Source organism: Globicephala melas, chromosome 1 (assembly GCF_963455315.2).
Source record: "Globicephala melas chromosome 1, mGloMel1.2, whole genome shotgun sequence".
Classification (NCBI taxonomy): domain Eukaryota; kingdom Metazoa; phylum Chordata; class Mammalia; order Artiodactyla; family Delphinidae; genus Globicephala; species Globicephala melas.
Window position 1 is genome coordinate 46,710,745 of NC_083314.1, and position 23,443 is coordinate 46,734,187.

The window sequence follows — 23,443 nt, forward strand, 5'->3', positions numbered from 1 at the left end:
GAAGCAATCTGACACAGCTTGGTCTAATAATACAACTTTTAGTACTCTATGTTAAAGAATTGGAGACAGGAACGATTTCTTTACAGAAATGTTCATCAAAGTATTATTTATAATAATGATAAGAGGAAAGAACCTGTTATAGTTTTGTGATAAAATAGCCATGAACATTGTGGTTTTTGAAGAAAACCCTCATGACATAATACAAAGTGAAAAAACAAAGTATAAAACATGGTTTAATTATGTTGTGCATTGCAAACATACACAGCAAAAAGACGGGGGGGAATAGACCTGTTAACAGTGATGGGAATGTAAACTGATACAAAGTGGTATGAGGGTTTTTTTTATGCACCAGCATTTTTAAAAATATTCTACAAAAGAAACACGTAATACTTGTAAAATAAAAAGTTACTTTAAAATGTTTCTAAAACTATATTATAATGCCCTTGGCTGCTGCTTAGGAACAATGATACTGAAGGGATATTTTTGTAAAGGAAAAATCATTACTTAAAATCTTAACTTTGGGGGCTTAATGTCCAAGAAGCTATTTATTTGGAATATCCTGAAGAATCATCTTTGCTTTCCAGAATAGTAAAGTTTCCAAAATGCTCTAATAAGACCCACCCACTGGAAATAAAACTCTCAAATGTCAATGAATGAGGGTCCACAACCCAAAGAATACTCAAGTGGCACTTCTCCAAGAAGTCTTTACCATTAAGCAAAATAGACCCTAAGATTCTATTCCCCAAAAGAAAACCACCTCCAACTTATTGCCAGTGATTTGAAGAAATAGCTGATTTTAAATGCAAGCACACTCAAAACCTCCGCACAATATATTAGATACTTTCATATTCAGAAAAGAATCAAAGGAAGAATATTATGAACAAAATGCAAAACCCCTGTTTATTTCTCTGTACTGTCATAAACCGGAATCATGATAACCTGGGGGATTTATACTGTTACTACTGAGAGCTAATATGTATCGAGTCCTTAATATGTGTCAGGCACATAATAAAGCATTTTATATTTATTCCATCATTCAATCCTCGACATAATCTTGTGAGATAGGTTCTATTCTTATCCTCATTTTACAGAGAAGGAAGCTGTGGCTCCCAGACATTCTATAACTTGCCAAAAGTCACAAAGCTGGTAAGCAGCAGAGCCTAGATTTGAAACAAGACAGTCTGTTTCTAGAACTTGCACTGTTAACCCATTTGCTCTACTGCCTCAGAATCTATGGAATAGGTAAAAGTGTATTGTGCCTTTCTTTTTTGTCTCCTACCCAGGATCTGTCTAATCCTCAGGATTAGAATCCAGAACTTTCTAATCTATGGCTATAAATCACTATCTTTTAGAATCAAAGATGCTACCATAGGGCTTCCCTGGTGGTGCAGTGGTTGAGAGTCCGCCTGCCGATGCAGGGGACACGGGTTCGTGCCCCGGTCCAGGAAGATCCCACATGCCGCGGAGCGGCTGGGCCTGTGAGCCATGGCCTGTGCTCCGCAACAGGAGAGGCCACAGCAGTGAGAGGCCCACGTACCGCAAAAAAAAAAAAAAAAAAAAAAGGATGCTACCATAGTTGCTAGGCTAATTCCTTTAAAGAAAAGTATGGCTCAATAGATTCATGCATTGTCTTTCATTTTCCCTGCATTGGTTTTATATATAATTTCTCTTCCTTGTTTAGGGTTGCAGCTAGAAGACAATAAAACGAGTAATGGAGCCCTTATATGAGGAATACCTAGCCAATCGTGGAACAATAGTAAAACCTTATTACTGGCTGAGATTCTCTCTCGATTGCTCTAATTGTCCTTACCATATTCGGACAGGTGAAGAAGCAAGAGTTCCCTACACAGAATTTTGTCAGATTTTTGGATTCCCTTATGGACCAACATATCCTCAAACAAAACACCTCACATTCTATGAACTAAAAACTTCTTCTGGAAGCCTGGTGCAAAAGGGCCATGCTAGCAGTTGCACTGGGAATGATACCCATCCGGAATCAATGTTATTTGAGATGAATGGTTACTTTGACTCCGCCATACACAATAACGATGGCATCAGGCATATCATTCTGTATTCCAGCAACTCCCCTTGCAATGAAGCTAACCATTGCTGCATCAGCAAAATGTACAATTTCCTGGTAATGTATCCAGACGTCACTCTTAGTATTTACTTTTCTCAGCTCTATCATACCGAGGCTGAATTTCCTGCCTCGGCGTGGAACCGTGAAGCTCTCCGGAGCCTGGCCAGTTTATGGCCACAGGTCACTTTGAGCCCAATAAGTGGTGGGATTTGGCATTCTCTCCTCAACAACTTTGTGAGTGGTATGTCTGGAGCGACTGTTTTCCAGCCCATTTTAACCGGGAGAGCACTGGCAGACAGGCACAATGCATATGAAATCAATGCCATAACAGGGGTGAAACCCTATTTCACCGATATTCTTCCCCAGGCAAAAGAGAATCAGAACATAAGAGCTCAGGCAGCTTTACAGGGCTACCACTTAAACAACGTCTTTCCCAGACAGTCTTTTCAAGTGACAAGTGGACAACTGCAACCCAATCTGACCCTAGACCCCAGGGTTCCTGTCATTTTTGTACTGGTGCCTTTCAGAAACCTACCACCAATCCATGTAGGACAAAACCTACATAAACCCAGGAATATCGTAAAGCACTTAAATATGCCTCAAATATCATTCCAGGAAAACAATGATCTCAGAATGCCTCCCGTTGTAATGCCAGTGGAGAGAGTAGAAATCACCGAACAGTTTGCTAGTAGCAAAGAGGCAGATAAAAAGAAGAAGAAGAAAGGGAAAAATTAAAATTGGCATTCCTACAACAAGAGACCAAACTACTACCAGAGGACTTGATTAGATAGGCAACAGAAATCTGGGAACTTTCTCTCTTAGGTCTGATCCAAGATGGAGATAAACTGATACACTAAAAGCAAAACCTGAATTATTTATTATCTCAACTATTATAAAGCAACACTGTTTTTAACATAATCCACAATGTTTCCGTAAGCAACTTGATCTCTCTCCTGTATTTTAAAAGTGACGGTATCAAAATGGAGCCATTAGTAACTTGCTAATATTCTGATGTGGATAAGAAAATGTCATTACTCTACACTACCCACATCACCTTTCGACCAAAGAAGCCCATGGACTAAATAGCTTCCTAAATTGGTTTTGGTATAAAAATTTACTGCAAAATTGGAAAACAGCCTGAGTTACTGACATTAAGTGCTGCCTGCAAAGGCAAATCAGTGATTTTCCATTAATTGTTAACCGTGGACAGATTTTAGGCAGCTCTTTTTTTTTTTTTTCTAAAATGGTTCAAAATAGTTTGTGTGGAGAAAAGCTCTTTTTGCTAATTGATTAGATATAGCTGCCAAAATTGATTTTTGAAACCAGCCACCTGCTCAGTTTGATCTTTCCCTCTTGAGCAGATAATAGAGGCAGGATAATACATGAAAGTCTCCAAAACGCCTTCCATCACACACCACATAAAAATCCAAGCCACTTTTACTGACCTTTAAGGTTCCTCCTCTACCTTCCTGTTGCTCTGTCTTACCAGCAGGAGTGTAGGTTCCTGTAGATCAAGCACTGTCTCTCTCTCCTCTTTGGTTTTCCCTTAGGGTCTGGCACAGTAGCCAGGCAAAACGTGGGTAGCAAGACTGTGAATCTACAGCTCAATAACTTTACCAATCGCCACTCCCCAACATTCCTTTTCCATTCCAGCCAAGTGCCTGCTTAATCATACTGCAATGAACATCTTTTTTTTTTAGGATCCATTCCCCCCTTTTCTGATATAGCTTCCCAATGCATAATTTGTTTTACTTCCCTTTTATTCTGACACCTTTCTTTTTTACCAGTGCACATCTATACCGTCTCTTAACATCTTGTTCAAAACACACTTCTAAGAAGTGCTCCTTGACTAACGCTTTGAGCATGTACATTAAAGCACCTTGTTTACGTTTAACTGTTTGCTGCCTCACTCCCCTCTTAGAAATATGTAAAAATGCATTACAAGAAAAATGTGTATTCATCTGTAACTTGCTACTAAATATTTTCTTAATATGTGTAAAAATGAATGCTAAGCTAATAAGATAGTTTTGCCATTAGAAGAAAAAACTTAAAGCGCATAATACTCCATGCAGAAGGAGCAGGAGGCGGAGGAGGGAGAGGAAGAAGTGGGGGCAGGGGAGAAAAGAAAAATGTTGCGCTTCCCTGGTGGTGCAGTAGTTGAGAGTCCGCATGCCGATGCAGGGGACACGGGTTTGTGCCCCGGTCCGGGAAGATCCCACATGCCGCGGAGCGGCTGGGCCCATGAGCCATGGCCGCTGGGCCTGCGCATCTGGGGCCTGTGCTCCGCAACGGGAGAGGCCACAACAGTGAGAGGCCCGCGTACCGCCAAAAAAAAAAAAAAAAAGTTTACAATAGAAATTTCTATTGTGATTAAAATAAACACGAATAAAATTTTAAAAGGAATTTCTATTGTTAACCTGAAATTTTTTATAGATTTATTAGAATATAATTATATTGTGGGTATACAGTAATTATTATTTAAAGAGGTACTGTTGAAGTTTATTATTGGATCATGAAATCATGTGTCTACAACTTGGGATGTAGAGTTTTTTTTAAAAAAAGACCCTAAGATGACAAAATCAGGATCTCTGATCATTGTAAAAGTAGACAGATCCAGGTGGGTGACTCAGCTAATAGCGTCAGCAAGTCGGAGGGGCCTGGGGAGCCAGCTCTGAAACTTCTTGCCTTGTGGGCTCCTCAAAAAAAAAAAAAAAAAAAAGTACATCCAATTAGATAATATGAGATGTGTCTCCAAAGTGGTCAAAAAGACCACAGTATCATTCAAGATACAAAGGATCCAGATAGAAATATAGTGTGAAATCTATGACGAATTTGTATTTCAAATATATTTCAAATGTAAGCCTGGATATCAGCGGGTGTATAACAAAGGGAGAAATGTTGCCAAAACAATAGGAAAGAAAAGTGCTTTTGACAGTTAAATTTTTGTACTGGTTAGATAAGACTGGGGCTAGGAAGAAGAATGTTACTGATAGATCATGAGTCCAGGCCAATAAAGTCAAGCTTTAGACAAGAGACTGTTAAAAGAGCATAAAGATATATGACCCTAGGCAAGTAGTCTCTATTTCCTCATCTGTAAAACAAGAGATATGAGCTACCTCATCTTTAAGGTTCCCTTGAGCTCTTTTGCTCTAAGATGACACATATCAAAGCAATAGTTCCATGGAGTGAGCTCTTACGTCGCAAGGATCAGGTCTTTCTGCTCACCATGCAACGGATTCTTGTTTGTGTCAAGCTGGCCCAGGGATTTAGGGATGAGTAGAAATTGGAATGCTCCACCTTTCCTCAGCAAACTGGCAATGGTGATAGCAAAGAATAACTGCCACCACATATATGGTAATTCCAATAAGGAAAATACAAGCCAATAAATTAAAGGAGCTAGTGGTGTGCTGATATAAAAAAGGCAGGGGAGTAGGTCCCAAGAAACTGATGAGAGTCTGGGGGAGGGGAACATTTCCTTGGTGAATCAAACACGGTGCAGGGTTTGGGTCTCACCGTTGAAGGCTCCACCACATACTTAGTCATTATAGAGAAAATGGATTTATAAATCACAGGCAGACCAGATTAACAAAACTCCCAAGATTTACATATAAAAGCAGAAAGCTAATTGATTTCCAGTGAGACTTACAACTGGATATGAAACCAGATGTTCAAGTTGTCCAGCCTATACAGTCTCTCCATGTAGATAAGCTACATGAAAAGCCAAACTATAATAAGAGGGCTGCTCTGTGGATTAGAGGAGTTCATAATGTGATTCTAATGTTTAGTGCTGTCAGACTCTGTTTACCAGGGACAGACATCTGCCACTTGGAATGAAATGATGAGATACGCACAAGGGCACCTGCCCCCTGGACAGTGTTTAGGTGGGCCAAGGTTGTGAGAAAAAACATAAACCTCTATAACCATTTCCTATCATGACTAGTATTGATTTTCTATAGATGTTAATATTTCATCAAGCTACAATCTAATCCTGGTAGCCTGGGAGCAAATCTTATCTCTTTAAAATGATATTAGGTATCTTTTCTTGATTCATAGTGCATGCAATCCAAAAAGTTTAACTCCCACAATGGAATGTTATTTATCTTGTTTCCAAGGGTTTTAAGGAAAGCCAAATGGTAACCTATACTAATTAAAAATAATATTATTACTACTTAACATTTAGTGAGAGCTATAGGTCAGGCATTTTTCTAAGTACTTAAATTATTAACTCATTTAATCCTCCCAATAATTCTATGAAGTAGTTATTATTATAGTACCTATTTTACAAATAAGGAAAACTTAAGTAATTGCTCAAATAGTAAAGGTGATCTGAGAGTCAAATCTAGGAGGTCTAGCTCCAGAACCCATGCTCTTAATCACAATGCTTTAATGCCTCTCAAGATAATAATAATGTGGACTCACTATAAAGGCTGGAAAAATCAATATCTATTTAGTACCAGTCCTGTGGCTTTTCTGTGATCCTGCTCAAACTAGTGTACCAATGGGCATCCTCTAGACTCTGGCAGCTAGGTAGGCTGAGTGGGCTGGGGTGGAGAACTTAAGTAGGTTCTAGACCCCAGAGTTTTGGTACTTTCCCCATGCCCATTCCTTGTTACCCAGGACCTCAAAACAAACATAAGTCCTGAGATTGCCTTACCTTGGATGTCCTTGACTCTCAGGGATATACCAAATCAGAGGCCTTAGGCTTGGGAACATTGCTTTATTACCCTATTTAAATAATTAAGTAGAACTGGTTCCTTAAAAAACAAAAACAAAAAAATGATCCAGCAATTCCACTTCTGGGTATAAACCCAAAAGAATTGAAAATTGGGTCTCAGAAAAATATATGTGCACACATATTCAAAGCAGCAATATTCACATTAGTCAAAAGGTGGAAGTAACCCAACTGTCCACTGGTGGATGAATGGGTAAAGTGTGGCATATTCATACAATGTAATATTATTCAGCCTTAAAAAGGAAGGAAATTCTGACACATGCTACAACGTAGATGAATCTTGAGGACATCAAGCCAAGTGAAATAAGCCAGTCACAAAAAGACAAATGCTGTATTATTCCACTCACATAGGGTACCTAGAGTCATCAAATTTATCATCTCAGAAAGTAAAATGGTGGTTGCCAGGGGCTGGGGCGAGGGTGGAATGAAGAATTAGTGTTTAATGGATACAGAGTCTCAGTATTGCAAGACAAAAAGAGGTCTGGAGATGGATGGTGGTGATGGTTGTACAACAATGGGATGTACTTAATACTACTTAACTGTATACTTTAAAATGGTTAAGATAGTAAATTGTATGTTATGTGTATTTTGCCACAATTTTAAAAAAATTAAGTGGAATTACTAACTGACACCTACTGATCTCTCCATACACACACACACACACACACACAAAAAGGTCATCTTTTGTGGCGGACTAAACATTAGGTAACAAGCTCTATGTCTAGTCTCAAAATACTGAGATAAGGTGTGGAAGGCTCACAGGAATATCTGAAAACCAAATATATTTTTTAAAAATCGTTATAAGTTTTTTAAAGCTCACAATTTATAGTTTATTTCAAGCTATTGTGTGCGTTTATTTAGACTCTCAGTACTTAGCTATACCCTTATTTTTAGCAAAAGGTAAGTAGTAGAATTGGGAATTAAGAGACTTACTGAAAGTAGACATAATTCCCATACGAATCTGCCACTTGCTAGTTGAGCATCATTGGCTGAGTTACACAACCTCCCTGAGCCTTAGTTTCCTCATCCGTAATATGGGAACACTAATTCCTAGGCCCTAGATTAAATAAAATAAGTAAAGAGCTTATTTACCAAGTGTCTAGAACACAGTAAACACTCATTAAGTGGTTGTTATTATTCATAAAATATTAACAGAATAAGGATAGACAGTAGAAAGGGATAGAAAATGTAGGATCTTTCAAATTTTATCAACCCTATAAGTCTGAGATAGCTACTTTCTATAGGAAGTAAAGATATGTTACTAGAACTCGTGATAATCAGGTTGGGGGGAAGAAGAAAAATATGTTGATTTTAATATTTTGCTTAGTTAATAGTAGCAATGAGAAAAGCAATATGTCTGTGATCATGGAAGATATTAAAATAATTGTACGAAATATTTTGTGGAACTTCTTGCCAATAAATTGGCAATCTAGATGAAATGCATGATTTACTAAGAAAAACATAAATTCTAAAATTGACTCAAAAGGAGAAAAAAAACCAAACAAGTCAATAACCACAGAATATAAAGATGATCAAAGATCTACCTCTAAAAATCTGAGCAAGCCCAGATAATTTTGTAAGCACATTCTACAACTTTCAAAGAAAAAACAGCATGGTAATTTTCTATTATTCAAACTATTCCAGAGCATAGAAAAAATGATGAAATCTTCCCAATTCATCTTACAAAGTTAGACTAATCCTAATATCAAAACTGGATAAAGATAGCACAAAGAAATGAAACTGTGGACCAATCTTATACATATAGATTCTGAAATCGTGTAAACAAAATATAAACTAACCAAACCTAAGAAGTAATTAAAATAGTCAAATAGAGTTTATTCAAGAAATGTAGGAATGACTTAATGCAGAAAAAATATAATTCATCACATTCACAAATTAAAAGATCCAAATCTATAAGATTTTAGCATTAGATTCCCCAAAAAAGCATTTGATAAGTTCAGCATTCCTAAAAATCATAAAGAAATAGGAAATAAAAACTGGTAAAATAACAAAGACATTTCCATTAAAATAGAAACAAAGAAGAGAAGCCTACTATCCAATTTTTCAACACTGTTTTTGAGCATCTAGCTAATGCAACAAGATAAGAAAAATAAATAAATGTAATATAAATATTGGAAAAGATGTAAATTAACATTACTTCAAATACTATGATTTATATTGTGACAATACATGTAGCTTTAAAACAACAGTTAGCATTAATAAGAGATCCCAGGAATGGGAAAGAATATAGAATAAGTAAATTTTTAAACCCATAGCTTTCCTTTATATTATCATAAACAGGTAAAAAAAATTTTAAATAGAAAGATTCCCATTCACAAGGATGTTTAAAAAACAAGGTTTATTCTTTGATTGAGCTCTAAACTTTTTTCCTGAGATAAAAGTACAGATTTAAAATTTTTTTTTAATCTTTGAAGAATAAAGGTCCTATCATAAAATAGTTCACCCTATCTGCTCTACCTCAGTGTGTAATCATGAAGTTATGTAAAGCTAAAATTAATCACAAAGAAAACCCCAAAGATTTGAAGGTTAGTGTATCAACACTGAACCAGTTCATTTGGATATTAAGTACAAGCATTAAACCATAGCATAGTCTATGGATAACATGCATTTTTATATTGTAATAATTATGTTGCTAGAGAACAGTGGTATTAAATTATCATTACCAGAACTGAAAATTGTTTATTTTATATTTATAATACTTTTGACATGTTTGATTGAGTTCACTTCCACTTCAAATAATAAAAACAATAGTGCACAGGATTCAATGTTTTGGTTTGTTAATTAATAAATATTGACAAATTTGGGGAAAAGAGCACATAGTAGGTAAAGTACTTGGTTTAAAATATCTGAAAAAAGAGATCTATTACAGGATAGTTTCATTAAAATCCTTTCTAGGGCTTCCCTGGTGGCGCAGTGGTTGAGAGTCCGCATGCCGATTCAGGAGACACGGGTTCATGCCCCGGTCCGGGAAGATCCCACATTCCGCGGAGCAGCTAGGCCCGTGAGCCATGGCCGCTGAGCCTGCGCGTCCGGAGCCTGTGCTCCACAACGGGAGAGGCCACAACAGTGAGAGGCCCACATACCGCAAAAAAAAAAAAAAAAAAAAAAAAAAAAATCCTTTCTAACTAAGAAGATCCTTCACTCTTTGCATCATCACAGAAAATCAGAAAGAGGTACATATTACCATTGCAGCATTAACCTTGAGAAAATTCAGATTCTGCATTACTTTAGTAACCAAACCAGGTTACTTGCACAATAAATAAAATGTCTTAAAACCATATGGATCCTTTATTTCAGGGATAAGCACTCATTTGAAAAATTAAAATAGGAAAAATAATACTACTTAAAATGAGTTAAGTGCCATGATCAACATAAAAATTTGGAATTTGCAAGAAAGTAGAAGAATGTATATTTTCTAATTAAAAGATTAATAAGGACTGCTTTCTTCACACACACACACACACACACACACACACACACAGAAATTTCCCTAAAGGTTTATATAGAGTTAACTATTAGCTAATGAGGGTAGGGAGACAATTAATGTATCCATTAAAAAAAGCTCTATCTCTAAATATGATTCCAAAATTAACTTGTCAGGTTAATTCATTGGATGGAAAGGTGTTGAGTACCCACTGGGCACTAGGTACTTACCACTGTGAGACAATAAAAAATACTGCATTGGAAAAGGACATTTTTAACATGATTACATCTCAAACGTAATATGCTTTATGTGGCTAAGAAGTAATTAATTATATTTAACACATTCAACATACAGAGCAAAATTCTGAGCAATCAAAACAATTATACACTTGAACAACTGATTTTTAAAATTCCACTCACTATTCCCTTAAGTTGATTTCTACTCTGGTGCTCTTTCCCAGTTCTAAAAAAAGAGAATAAAGAAATTTCCTAAATACGCCCTAATACAAAAGAACAGAAATGTAAGAGAAGGGATGTATTAGCTCTTGAATCCTTGTTTCCATTTGTTCTCAAATGTGCTTCTAATGTTCAATTTTCTCTTCAAAGAAAATCTTGATTTAGAAGAACAAAAAGTACAATCATCTTTAGCATTTAAACAAGTATATTGTTTAGCTCTTACTAGAGTTAGCAAAAGACTGAAACTGAGAAAAAAATATTATAACAAATCTTTATTCTAAGTTATATAATGCCATTCACCATAGTAATGATCTGATACTTTGGTATACGACTTTTTAAAATAAATATTACCAACAGGTAGAAAATTTTCCTTTGCTGTCTTAAGACAGCCCTTGGGGGAGTTTTTAGCAGTGTGTTTGCTCGTAACTTGAGTGTTGACTTAAATAAATGTCACTTCTGTCACTTAAATGATATTCTTATAGAAGGGTAATTTAATTGAGAAAAGAAAAATGCCATACTGCTTCTTCCTCCCAAGAAAAAAGGATGCATTCCATTCCTGAAGGGTCTCTAGCTATCTACCTATCTATCTATGTATACATATATACATATTGATATAGATACAGATACATATACACATATGTATGTATATATGCCCAACAAAGGTTGACTTTGAGATCTCTCTTCCTCTTCTTTCTGATTCATTATTCTCAGTGTGACCCTCAAGCTGTACTGCCTATCACATTTATTCATTCATCAATGAATAATTGAGTACCTGAATGTATTGAGTACCTTCTGCATGCTTAGCTTTATGTCAGATGTAAAGGAAGATACAATATATACGTATAACTGAATCACTGCTGTACACCAGAAACTAACACAACATTGTAAATCAACTATACTTCAATTTAAAAAAAAAGAAAAGAAATATAAGACAGTCTCTGCCCTCTAGAATCTATCTCTTCCAGCCGCAAGATAAAACACAATATATTATTAAGTAATTTATAAGACTAGTGCCAAAATCAGTGGTACAGATAATATGCAATTTATATTTATGCAGAATTTTAGAGTTTCAAACACTTTCTTGTATTTAATCCTCAGGACAATCTTGTTAAGTACACATTATTAGCCCCACTTTTGCAGTGAGGAACCTGACGTTCAGAATTTTAAGTGGTGTGCCTCAGTCAATAGATTATGAGTGGAAGGAAGAGTCAAGACACGAGCCAGGGTTTTCTGATTCTAAGCCCAGTTCTCTTTTCAATTACAGCACAGGAAACCAAGGACTGAGGTACTTAGGGCAGCAGCCAGCCTTCTGCTAGACGTGAAATTAAACTGAACCTGACAAACGTCCAAATTAATTTTATTCTGCAGATATTTGTATTTCAGTGTTACACACACAATCCAACTACCATTTCCTCAGTTTTAATGCTTTTTACCTGCTCAATAAGAGCTTTGCTCTCATAAATGGAGATGTCAAATACAATAAAAATCTGGCCTAGTGGGATCGTATAAATCTTAGACCATAAAAATAAATCTTAAAGGTCTGGTTTCAACTAATCCTTACACATTTTGTTTCCCCTCAGCGCCAGAGAGTGTAACTCGCCCCTACCCTTTTCTACCATTCCTGCTCCAAACAACCACCTATTTTAAGATGTCAATGACTGACCCTACCCCAAATTCCACAGGTTCACCCCAGTCTTACCACCGGACCCCAGCCCCTACCCAGGCACCTCCCCCTCCTTCCCAATGGTTACGATACCTAATTCGAGTTCTGCAGGTGCAGCCGCTATGCTGTTACACAGCACTGACAAAAGATATGACCTTTCGATTCCGTCCTTGGGGACCTCCCGCTGGCCGCGCAGCGTAGGTCCAACCCCGAGAAAGGGGCTCCCGGCTCGGGAACGAAGCCACGGGCAGCACACAGTCCGAAGCGATGCCTCTGACAACTAGAACGATGCTGGGCGGCTGGGCGTGCATCACTCCGCCTCATACTCCTGCCAACTGCAGGGGACTTGGTCCGGCAACCAGTCCATCCCACCTCACAGGTAAGTCCGTGCCAGCCGGGCCTTACGCAGGACCCTGATGACAGGTCCTTGACGGCGACGGCTGAAGCAAAGCCAAGGCCTCCCGCCCCCAGTGCCCATCGCAGCCAACCTAAGACCCCCTAGACTGGACCGCAGAGAAGCGTTTCTATGGAAACCCCCTAGTGATCACGTGACGCACTAGGCGGCCCAATCGCCTTTTACCTCTGCCCGCCGCACCGCTTTCCGCCCTCCCTCCTGCCCCGCCCCCTCCCGCCCCCGCCTCCTTCGCCCCGCCCCGCCCCTTTCTTGCAGAGAGGCCGCACCTGCGCACTGCGTCCAGCGCGCTCCCTCCCTGGTACGCTCCCCTTGGAGGAGAGCAGGGGCGGCGTAGGAGGCTCAAGAAGAGTGTGAGCCTGAGGAGGAAGGAGCTCGGCCAGCGCGCAGGCCCAGAACCACCCGAGCCGCGACTGCCCGCGACGCCTCTGAGCGGAAGAGGGAAGTGAAGGCGCCAGTCTGCGGGTTCCAGCTGGGCTGGGCTTGCTAAGGTAGAGACAGCACCGAGAGGAGGCCTTGGCCACCGATCCGGATCGGGATGTCGAAGAACACGGTGTCGTCGGCCCGGTTCCGGAAGGTGGACGTGGATGAGTATGACGAGAACAAGTTCGTGGACGAGGAAGACGGGGGCGACGGGCAGGCCGGGCCCGACGAGGGCGAGGTGGACTCCTGCCTGCGGCAATATCCTTCTGTTCGCCGGCCTCCCCACCCCACCCGACCCAGCCCCTCTTACGGGCCCCGGCTGCGGGCAGGGCGTGAGGGCGGCGGGCCCCGGCCGGGCACCGGGTTTGGAGCTGCCCCTAGCACCCCCGTCTCTTTGGGTCCCCGGTTCTGAGAGGGCAGGGGGCTCTCCCATTTCTACCGAGTTGCCCCGAGACCCCAGGGTCCCGCCCTCGGAAAGTTGCCCTTCCTGGCGCGCCGTCCACGCCCCCGATTCCTCAGGTTGCTCCCGGAGTTCTCGCCTCCCGGGAACCCGCGGTGCAGGCCGCGCCCTCGCGGCGCTGGTGCTGGACAGTCGGGCTGTTGCTGAAGTTGTCCTTCCAGAACCGTATTTACCGGAGTCTCATTATCACCCATGTCTGATTGGGAGGAACGGGCATCTTTCTTCAGTGATGTTCTTTTCATTGTGGTGTAGTTTTGTTTTGGCCCCGTTAGGATAGTTTACTTCATGCTGGGAGAGATGGGGTGGTTTGCAGAATTGAGGCCCCTCTGTCCGTGCCCTTTTTTTTTTTTTTTCATAAGAGAAAGGGATTTGGCAAAATATAGATTGCACAGAATTTGTTAACCGGGGGAAAGGTAGTGAGTACAAAACCACCAAAACTGCCCAGAAGGAAGCTGGGAGCCTTTCACCTGTTAAGCAAAGGGCAATAGAAAAAACACGGAATGCATGTAGAGAATCCTTGGAAATATTTAAAATAAACCCCAGTGAATAAAATAGAAAGAGAATCATTTGTACAAAACAGAATCATTTTGTAATGCTGGAGTCGTTTCCATTTAGTTAAAATGTGGCTGTCAGTTCCTGGTTGTTGTTTCTGCATATTTAAATATTCATTACTTTGAGGACGCATTTGCATCAGATCTCTTTTAGTAAAATGTAAATGTTGCAATAACCAAAGCTGTAGTTTTAGAGATTCTCAATTGCTGAATTCACTCCTTTCTAATTATTCTTGGATGTATTCATAAGATTAGGAAGCCTTGTTAGACTCTTTCCTCATCAGTGTCCTATTAAATTAAATGGGGAAATGTATGAGTGAAAATATTTGGTAGCAGCCATAGCTGGTCTTAGAAGTACCTAAAATACAGCATTAGACATTTATCAACATACAGATGTTTCTTTGGTTTCCATGACTTTCCCAATCAGCTGTTGCTGTTTTGCATTATTTAAATACTTAAGTGTTTGAGGTCTTATAAATGAGCCAGTCTGCAAAAGGCATGCTTCTCTAGAAATCCATTAAGCCTTGAAAATAACAGCCTACCACCAACCATGGGTTTTTTTGGTCAGACCTTTTTCTTCAGAACATAAGTGGTGAAGATTATTCTGTGTAAAAACATTCTTGGTGATGCATAAATGATGTTTTGTGAGACTTAACTTACTTTAGGTGACATGTGATGACTCTTAAATGGTACTGCTCTATCCATATAGTGAATCTTCTTTTTAATCAATTCATCTTAAAATATAAAGATATTGTCTCTTCTACTCTTGTTACAAGAAGAGACAAGCCCTGTTCAGGCACTACAGATGGAGGAACAAGTGAACTCTGTGGTTTTCCTTTTAGGGGAATGCCTGTGTGTTCTGACGGTCTAATTGGCCTTCTGTTTCTCATACTTGCTAACTCACTGGTGCTTTCTAAGTGAGACTGAATCTACTAGGTGTGGCCTAAGACAGTTTGAATGATATCTATTGAAATATGAGAGAAAATATCCAAAACAGAAAAATTAAGCTGCCACCTAAGTGTCATTGAATTATATCTTCTATAATGCCTCTTTTCATCCATATTGAGAGATTGCTCATGTGTATGATTCAGATTGCTAGAGTAATCTGCCCGTACTTTCTACCAGCATTGCAGTTAATATAGAATATAATTCTAGAGTTTGGTCTTTATTTTTCCACTTAGAATCACATAAAAAGATGTATTTTGGTTGAGGATAGGCTATTTCATTTTGGTGCCTAATAATTCTGGTATATATTTTAGAATTTTAAAAAATATCACTCTGGATAGTGTTTGCATATGTGTCTAACTGGAAAATGAAAGGTTATCAAGGTGTTCAGTTACTAATTAGAACAAAGGATGAAACAGTTTTTGCTTTATTTTTTAAAAATTGAGTGTTCTCTTTTGTTTTCAGTATTTTACCTATGATGGACATCCTTGAAACCAACATGTTGAATTTTCCAGTATTGAACATAGCAATCATACTAATTTTTCTTTCTATGCATAATGTCAACTCTTAAGAACCAGTGGTTCCTGGGAGTTACAGCGCTTTCCTGAAGGCTGCCCGTTTTGCTATCCCCTTAACCACCATCACAGGAAACATGACAGCTGCCCTACAGGCAGCTCTGAAAAACCCCCCTATCAACACCAAGAGCCAGGCAGTGAAGGTGAGTCACAGACAACACGCGTTCTCTGCTGATATCTGAGCATTCTTCCCGAAATCCTCTGAAGCGTCACACAATCAACAAATATTTTAACTATTTACTATCTTTGACATAGAAGAGCTTACAATGTAGTTTGATAGGTAGAAAATTTATATATGAAAAAATAGCACTCTAACATTGAGTTGTGACAATCCTGCATGGTAGACACACTAAGTTCAAACATTGGAGAGATCTGTGTGTTTTTAAATTTGCTTAAATTCAGGTTGAATTTAAGCAAAGCCTTGAAGAATAAAACTTTCACAAAATAAAGAGTTTCTACTTGCTTTTTAAAGATTTTTTTTTAATTCTACCATTTTCATAGAATTAAATTCTAATATTTAATTCTGTTAAATATTATAGAAAACTCAGAAATATGAGGGAATAAAAAAGTAATCATCCATAATCCCACCGCTGACCATAGATAATGATTACTTTTTGGTGTTGCTATATGCTTATAGAGTTTTTCTATGAGTGTTTTTTTTTTTAATGAAAATGGAATTTTATAACCATTTTCAACTGCATAGCAGCATACATGAACGTCTTTACTTGGAAATAAGTTTGTTTCTGCAATATCTTTTTTAATGGCTGCATATAGATAATGCTGCAGTTTAGTTATATATAATCTTTTGTCATATATTTAGATAATTGACCTTTTTTTCTGTCATAAACAGTACTGAAATGAACAGTTTTTGGTAAATTCTTAATTGTTTCCTTTGAATAAATTTCTAGAAGTGAATGCCTGCATTTTAGACTGCACATTTTTTTAAGGCTTTGGTACATATGGTATTGCCAAATTGCCCTTCAGAAAAGTTGTGTAATTATATTCCCTGTAGCAGTCTTTCAGTAATTCTTAAGAACCTATTTACTTATTTATTGTTTAAAATGAAGCCCAGAGCATTGACCCCACTGTCCATAGCTATTCATACATCCTAGGAGCCCCAAGAATCTCCTTAGTTGAATACTAGTAAGTAATAACTTAGGTAAATGCATAATAATTATCTAGGCCACATAATCTTTTATAAGGGGAAATATTTCCTTGGTTTTTAAAAGTGAGTAATGTCATTGAAATTTCAGTTTTACCCCCTTCTGCTTTTATATGGGTGGTTTTTTATCATAGCTTTGGATGGGAGGTTATAGCTCTGGGTGCAAGGATATTTTTCTAAATAGGCTAATTGCATAGTCTTTAAGCTGAAGATAACAACAGGTGGTAGAAACATACTGTAAAATCTGACCAGTTGGAATGCTGAAGGTATCACTTTGTGTTGAATAGAAAGAGAAACGTTGAAAGGGGAAATGAAGTGTTCCCTGTGCTTGGCTTGAAGGGTAAAAAAATAACTTTGCTGTTGGAGCAGCCTTTTATCAAAGAAAAAAGATCATTATGAATGAAGATCACTATATCATATCTACAGTCAAGTGACTATAGATATGAAACAAAATAAGTTTTAAAAACTTAAATTTTTGTTTATTAATAACTTATTTCTGAAGGATGGTTGATGGTAGAACTGCAATTTAGTTTCCTCTTTTTTTGTTTTGTATTTTTTCTTAAGATCAAGAAGTGAAATATATTGATTTAATAAATTGATAACTTATCACATCTGTCTGTAAGCAAATCCTTTCGGCTCTACCCTCAAATATATCAAGCATCTGTCCACTTCTGACCACCTCCACTGCTACCATGCTAGCCAAAACCGGCCTGTCTTATTGCAGTAACTTCCAGACTGGTCTCCCTGCTTCTGCATCTGCCTTGTCTCCTGCTCTCCCCGCCCTCCTCCAACCCCACTGCCCCCGGCTTATTCTCAACATGGCAGCCAACTGGTCATGTTAAAGTGTAAGTCAGATTATATCCCTGTTCTTCTCAGAACCTCCCAGCATCTTCTCATCTCTCCGACAGGAAGCCAAAGTCCTCACAAGGGCCTGCAGGGCTTACGTGCTCTGTCTTCCCACTACCTATCTGACTTCCTGTCCTCCACTCTGCTCCAGCCACCTTGGGTCTTCTTGCTCTTCCTTGAACACACCGAACACACACTAACAGCAGTTATCCTTTTCTCTGTCTGAAATACTTTCCTCAAGTACGCCACAATTTCCTCTTTCCTTCAGGTCTTTACTCAAATGTCACATTCTCAGTGTGGCCTTTCTAAAACTGTAACCCCACACACAAAAATGAGTCTAAATGATGTTACTTATTTACCCTCAGGATCGAGCAGGCAGCATTGTCTTGAAGGTGCTCATCTCTTTTAAAGCTAATGATATTGAAAAGGCAGTTCAATCCCTGGACAAGAATGGTGTGGATCTCCTAATGAAGTATATTTATAAAGGCTTTGAGAGCCCCTCTGACAATAGCAGTGCTATGTTATTGCAGTGGCATGAAAAGGTAAGTTATGAATTATACACTTATATGACTGATTCCTTTGTAATAGAGAATAACAATGACAGCCTCTCACCTAAATAACTATTTTGACTTTTTGGTTATACATCTTTGCTATTACAAATAAATGCATGAAAATGAAAGTTTAGATTTATGCTTACTAGCCTTGGTCTTAAGAGACGCTGATATGCAACACTTAAGTTTATTCAGTAATGATTATTATTTATTAAACACAATCTTGAACTTCGAACTAAATCAAAACTTTGAAAAGAAAATAAGTAATAAAATCAAGAATTCTTTAACAATGGCCAAAAGGTGGAAACAACACAAGTGCCCATCAACAGATGAACAGATAAACAAAATGTGACACATACATACAATGGAATATTATTTGACCAAAAAAAGGAAGTTCTGATACATGTTACAGCATGCATGAACCATGAAAACATGCAAAGTAAAATATGCCAGACACAAAAGGACAAATACTGTGTGATTCCACTTATATGAAATATCTAGAATAGACAAATTCATAGAGACCAGAAGTAGATTAGAGATTACCAGGGGCTGGGGAGAAGGGAGAATAGAGAGTTATTGCTTAATGGGTACAGAGTTTCTATTTGGAGAGCTGAAAAAGTATTGTAAGTAGATAGCAGTGATGGCTGTACAATATTTTGAATGTAATTAATGCCACTGAATTTTACATTTAAAGATGGCTAATGTGGCAAATTTTATGTTATATTTTACCACAGTTTAAAAAAATGAAATCGGAGGTGGGATCAAGAATTCTTACTTTTTTTTTCTCTTTTCATGAATTTTGTTTTGCAATGTAAGCAGATGCTAGTATACTATCTAACCCCCGCCCCCCAAAAAATAATGGCTAAGGGGAATTTTTAGCTTCAGGTAAAAAATTGGTAAGGTAATCTTTAATACGCAACTCTTATATTATATTGGTATAGATATAAGCAGTGTAACATTCAAATAGAACCAACCACAGGTAAGGTGTATATTCGCTAACATCTTACAGTTACCAAAACTCAGTTTTTCAGAAGCTATTATCTTGGTATCTGAGTAAAAACACACATGTAAGCTATGAATAGGTAGCAAAACTTGCTGTTTTACCTGGATCAAGTCACTTTATTCCTCATACACTGTCAGATATAAAGAGCTAACATTTATGGATAGGATTATCATACCTCCCAGTTTTCCCAAGACAGCCCCAGTTTATGCCTGTTGTCCCAACATAATTATGAATAGTTCCCTTTTACTCTACAGTGTATCAGTTTGGAGAATAATTGATATAGTCATCCTATTCCTGGAATACTTTTTATTCACCAGCTGCTGTACTTTTGGTTTATGTTTCATGTGATCCTTACAACAGCCCTATGAAATATATAAATATCTTTATCATCCTCAATTTACAGATGAAGAGCCAGCATTAAAACCTATCAGCCTAGTTTCAGTATAGTTTCAGGATTATAGCAAACATTGAGCAGTTACTGTATTCTAAGCACTTTATAAATATTAACTCATTTAATCCTCATAAAAATGCTAGGACGGAATGCTTGCTATTCCCCTTTTGTAGACTGGAAAACTGAGGCATGTGTTAAGTCTTCATTTCTTCCTAACAGTCACCAGTTTTTGACAGTCTTACCTCCTACATACTTCTCAGATCATCCACTCAACCATCTCTAACATTTTGTTGCTATAGTTTCCTAAACTGGTCTCTTGGCTACAAGATTTGCCTCCCTCAAATCTGTTCTCCACCCAGTTGCCAGAATGCTGTCTCTAACTTCCAGATCTACCCTTGTGAATCACCTGCAGAATCAACTCCAAGTTCCAGGTCGAGCCTCATCTTCCATGTTGTTCTTCCCCTTATGCTCCATCAGTAAGCATAATAATGTGTTTTCCCTGAACACACCATAATGTTTCACACCTCTATGCCTTTGCTCATGATTTTCTCTCTGCCCCAGTGCCTCTTTACCCTTTATGTCAGTCTGTCACCTACTTATCCATTTAATGTATCGTTTTCTCCAGGAAGCCTTCCCTCACCATTTCACATTCCTCTATGCCCTCAGGTTGGGTATATGCCCCTCCTTGTGCTTTTATAGCACCCAAAGCATAGCTCTGTCATTTCATGTGTTATATTGTATTTAAATGATTTGTTTATATTGTCTGTCTCTTCTCAGTAGACTCGAATGCTGTATTTGTTCACTTTTGTACCCCCAGCGTCTAGCACAGTACCCAGTACACAAAGGTATTCAGTGTTTCCGACTACAAGTAAACCAGGGCTTCAGATTCCTAATTCTTAGTCATGACTTCCAATTTTCCAAGGCAAAGTCAAAGTTCCTAAGTTCTTAGCTATTAAATAGTATTTTCTTAACTTGCAAAAAGAAAAATCTGACAAACTGACTAGTCTAAACGGAACTTAAAATGGTTGATCCCAGTTTGAATTTCTTCCTGACACTGCTGAGAGCAGAACGAATGTCCTAAATTTATATTTGAGCACCTGTTTGCGGCAAAAACATCATGCTGCAGATCTTTAAGAACATATTATTATTTGAAAACAACACACTAGAATGTAAACTAGGATCTCACTAGAATGTAAGCACCTGAGGGCAGGAACTCTGAAGGTTTTTTTTTTTTTAATTACTGTATCCCCATTGCTAAGAACAGTGACTGGCCCATGATAGGTGCTCAAGAAATACTTGTGAAAATTAGTGAATCCAAAATCAATTGCTGCACACATTCTTCCTTTAAGAAAAATATTTTTGGAAGCAACCTAAGGGTCCATCATCAGATGAATGGATAAAGATGATGTGGCACATGTGTACAATGGAATTTTACTCAGCCATAAAAGGAAACGAAATTGAGTTATTTGTAGCAAGGTGGATGGACCTAGAGACTGTCATACAGAGTGAAGTAAGTCAGAAAGAGAAAAACAAATACCGTATGCTAACACATATATATGAAATCTAAAAAAAAAAAAGAAGGTTCTGAAGAACCTAGGGGCAGGACAGGAATAAAGACGCAGACATAGAGAATGGACTTGAGGACACAGGGAGGGGGAAGGGGAAGCTGGGACAAAGTGAGAGAGTGGCATGGACATATATACGCTACCAAACATAAAATAGCTAGCTAGTGGGAAGCAGCCGCATAGCACAGGGAGATCAGCTCGGTGCTTTGTGACCACCTAGAGGGGTGGGGTAGGGAGGGTGGGAGGGAGATGCAAGAGGGAGGAGATATGGGGATATATGTATACGTATAGCTGATTCACTTTGTTATACAGCAGAAACTATAACCATTGTAAAGCAATTATACTCCAATAAAGATGTTAAAAAAATAAAAGTAGAAAGAAAAATGTTTTGCTTGGTGTGAGAATTTAGCCTTTATGATTCTGCCAACATTGACACTTTGGTTTGTGTTTAGGCACTTGCTGCTGGAGGAGTGGGGTCCATTGTTCGAGTCTTGACTGCAAGGAAAACCGTGTAGGCCGGCGGGAACGGATATCTCCCATGGGGTGGGAGTTGCTGGTACAAAGACCAAAACAACCAAATGCCACCGCTGCCCTTTGGGTAGCATCTGTTTCTCTCAGCTTTGCCTTCTTGTTTCCTTTTCATATCTATAAAGAAGAAAATTTCATATCAGTTTTTCTTTAATGAAATTGGGATAAAGTAGAAGAAATGTTTCAACAGGAATGTCTCATTCTCTCAAAATGATTTCAGTGATGTGTATACCAGTCTGTACATAGAGTAATTTACATTCAAGTTTAATTGTGCAATTGTTAACCCCTATTGGCTGGTGTGGGGGGTTTTTTTGTTGTTTGGTTTTTGGGAGCTGTTTTTTGGTTTTGTTTTTGACTAATAGTGAGAAATTTAATCAGAATATGAGGCCGGTTTCCTAACTCATTGCTAGCCAGGAAATGATCTTTATAAAAAATTTTTGAGAGACTGGCAGCTATTAACATTGCAAAACTGGACTATACCCTTATTTAAACAAAATGTGTTTCTGGAACAAGTGGTGGCTGAACACCACAACCAAGTTCCAACTCTGTTTCTGCTTGCCTCCAGATTCTGTGAGTTTAAGTACGCTTCTTCCTCTCAGCATCCAGCAATCGTGGCCTCTTGATTTCTTTGTGGTCACCCAGGGTACAGAGCAAGGAATCTTGCTCTACACAACTGTATCTGTAAAATGCCAGACCCTGTTTGGCATGAGCATAAAATTTTTTTTCTAATAATATGGCCCTATTTGGGGAAACTACTCCAAAACAGGAAGGATGTGGAAACTATGATGTAGTTGAAACTCTGGGCAGCCTCTGAATGAAATGCTATTTTCTTTAGAATTATAGTAACTGCCTTCGACATTATGAGGTATATAACTAGTATTTAATATGTCCTATAAATGTCTTCAGTGTTTTTCAGGGTAATTATTGGGATCTCAAAAGATTTGGTTAGGATCCAGACACACACACATTCTGTATTTTAGCTCAATGTTTTTTTTAAAAAAAGAAAATGCCACACATCAAAAAGTATTCACTTTGTTGGACAGACCAAATTGGTTCTCAAAAAATGACCGGTGCTTATGTAAAAATAATTATTCGGTAGCTCTAAAACAAATCACCTGAATGCTTATGACCATGAGGGAAATCAGACTGTATCTAGTATTTACATTAGACACCAGTGTCATAATCACTGACTTGTGTGGAAACTGGTGCAGAAATTCTGTAAACTCTTTGCTGTTTTTGATACCTGCTTTTTGTTCTGTTTTGTAAAAATGATAAACTTCAGAAAATAAAATGTCAGTGTTGAATAATTTATTTTTCTCTTACTTTAATACTTATGAATGCATAGTTAATGAAGAGGAAAGAGTTCCTGTTTTACCACCAGGTTATTATACTCTTTGACAACTAATTTTGTGTAGAAGGTTTATAAAACTACTTTATTCAAACATAAGGTAGTAGAGAAGAGGAGAGAGTCATTAATAAATATTAATAATGAAGCCTCTGCAGTGATTCCGTAGCCCTCTGGATGTCCGCTGAACACCTGTAGTGTCACTGCTCAGAGACCTAGACTAGATTGTGCAGATGAGTCCAGCAGCTGCAGTCGTTTATTCCCAGCTTCTGAACTCTTTCTTACACCTCACATCTACTGTCCTTACCTAC

At 38.2% G+C, this 23,443-nt stretch overlaps 3 protein-coding genes across 5 annotated transcripts in view; 2 read left to right on the top strand and 1 right to left on the bottom strand.

Moving 5' to 3' along the window:
• RGL1 (ral guanine nucleotide dissociation stimulator like 1) overlaps nucleotides 1–12,945 on the bottom strand; it is a 278,994-nt gene extending 266,049 nt beyond the window's left edge. For 2 of the 3 annotated variants that reach the window (XM_030849185.2, XM_060295492.2), the window contains exon 1: nucleotides 12,469–12,944. The gene's annotated coding sequence lies outside the window, so the exon portion shown is untranslated. Of the gene's footprint in view, nucleotides 1–12,468 lie in introns of all 3 variants that reach the window. The other variant, XM_060295494.1, reaches the window with a different exon arrangement.
• Nucleotides 1,712–2,815, top strand: APOBEC4 (apolipoprotein B mRNA editing enzyme catalytic polypeptide like 4). Its single transcript, XM_030849191.2, has one exon. The coding sequence runs from the start codon at nucleotides 1,712–1,714 to the stop codon at nucleotides 2,813–2,815; it is 1,104 nt and encodes a 367-aa protein (XP_030705051.1).
• A 134-nt stretch (nucleotides 12,946–13,079) lies between the features above and the next one.
• Nucleotides 13,080–23,098, top strand: ARPC5 (actin related protein 2/3 complex subunit 5). Its single transcript, XM_030849195.3, has 4 exons — nucleotides 13,080–13,468; nucleotides 15,812–15,884; nucleotides 18,115–18,291; nucleotides 21,712–23,098. Exons 1-4 carry the CDS (start codon nucleotides 13,326–13,328, stop codon nucleotides 21,772–21,774), a joined length of 456 nt encoding a protein of 151 aa, XP_030705055.1. The 5' UTR covers nucleotides 13,080–13,325; the 3' UTR covers nucleotides 21,775–23,098.
• The last annotated feature ends 345 nt before the right edge of the window (nucleotides 23,099–23,443 follow it).

What these genes read in the sequence shown, in the direction of transcription:
- APOBEC4 (XM_030849191.2), top strand. Translation starts at nt 1,712, where the DNA reads ATGGAGCCCTTATATGAGGAATACCTAGCCAATCGTGGAACAATAGTA.
- ARPC5 (XM_030849195.3), top strand. Translation starts at nt 13,326, where the DNA reads ATGTCGAAGAACACGGTGTCGTCGGCCCGGTTCCGGAAGGTGGACGTG. An exon ending in CCAAGAGCCAGGCAGTGAAG is followed by an intron (nt 15,885 to 18,114) that starts GTGAGTCACAGA and finishes ATTTACCCTCAG; the next exon opens with GATCGAGCAGGCAGCATTGT. An exon ending in TATTGCAGTGGCATGAAAAG is followed by an intron (nt 18,292 to 21,711) that starts GTAAGTTATGAA and finishes GTTTGTGTTTAG; the next exon opens with GCACTTGCTGCTGGAGGAGT.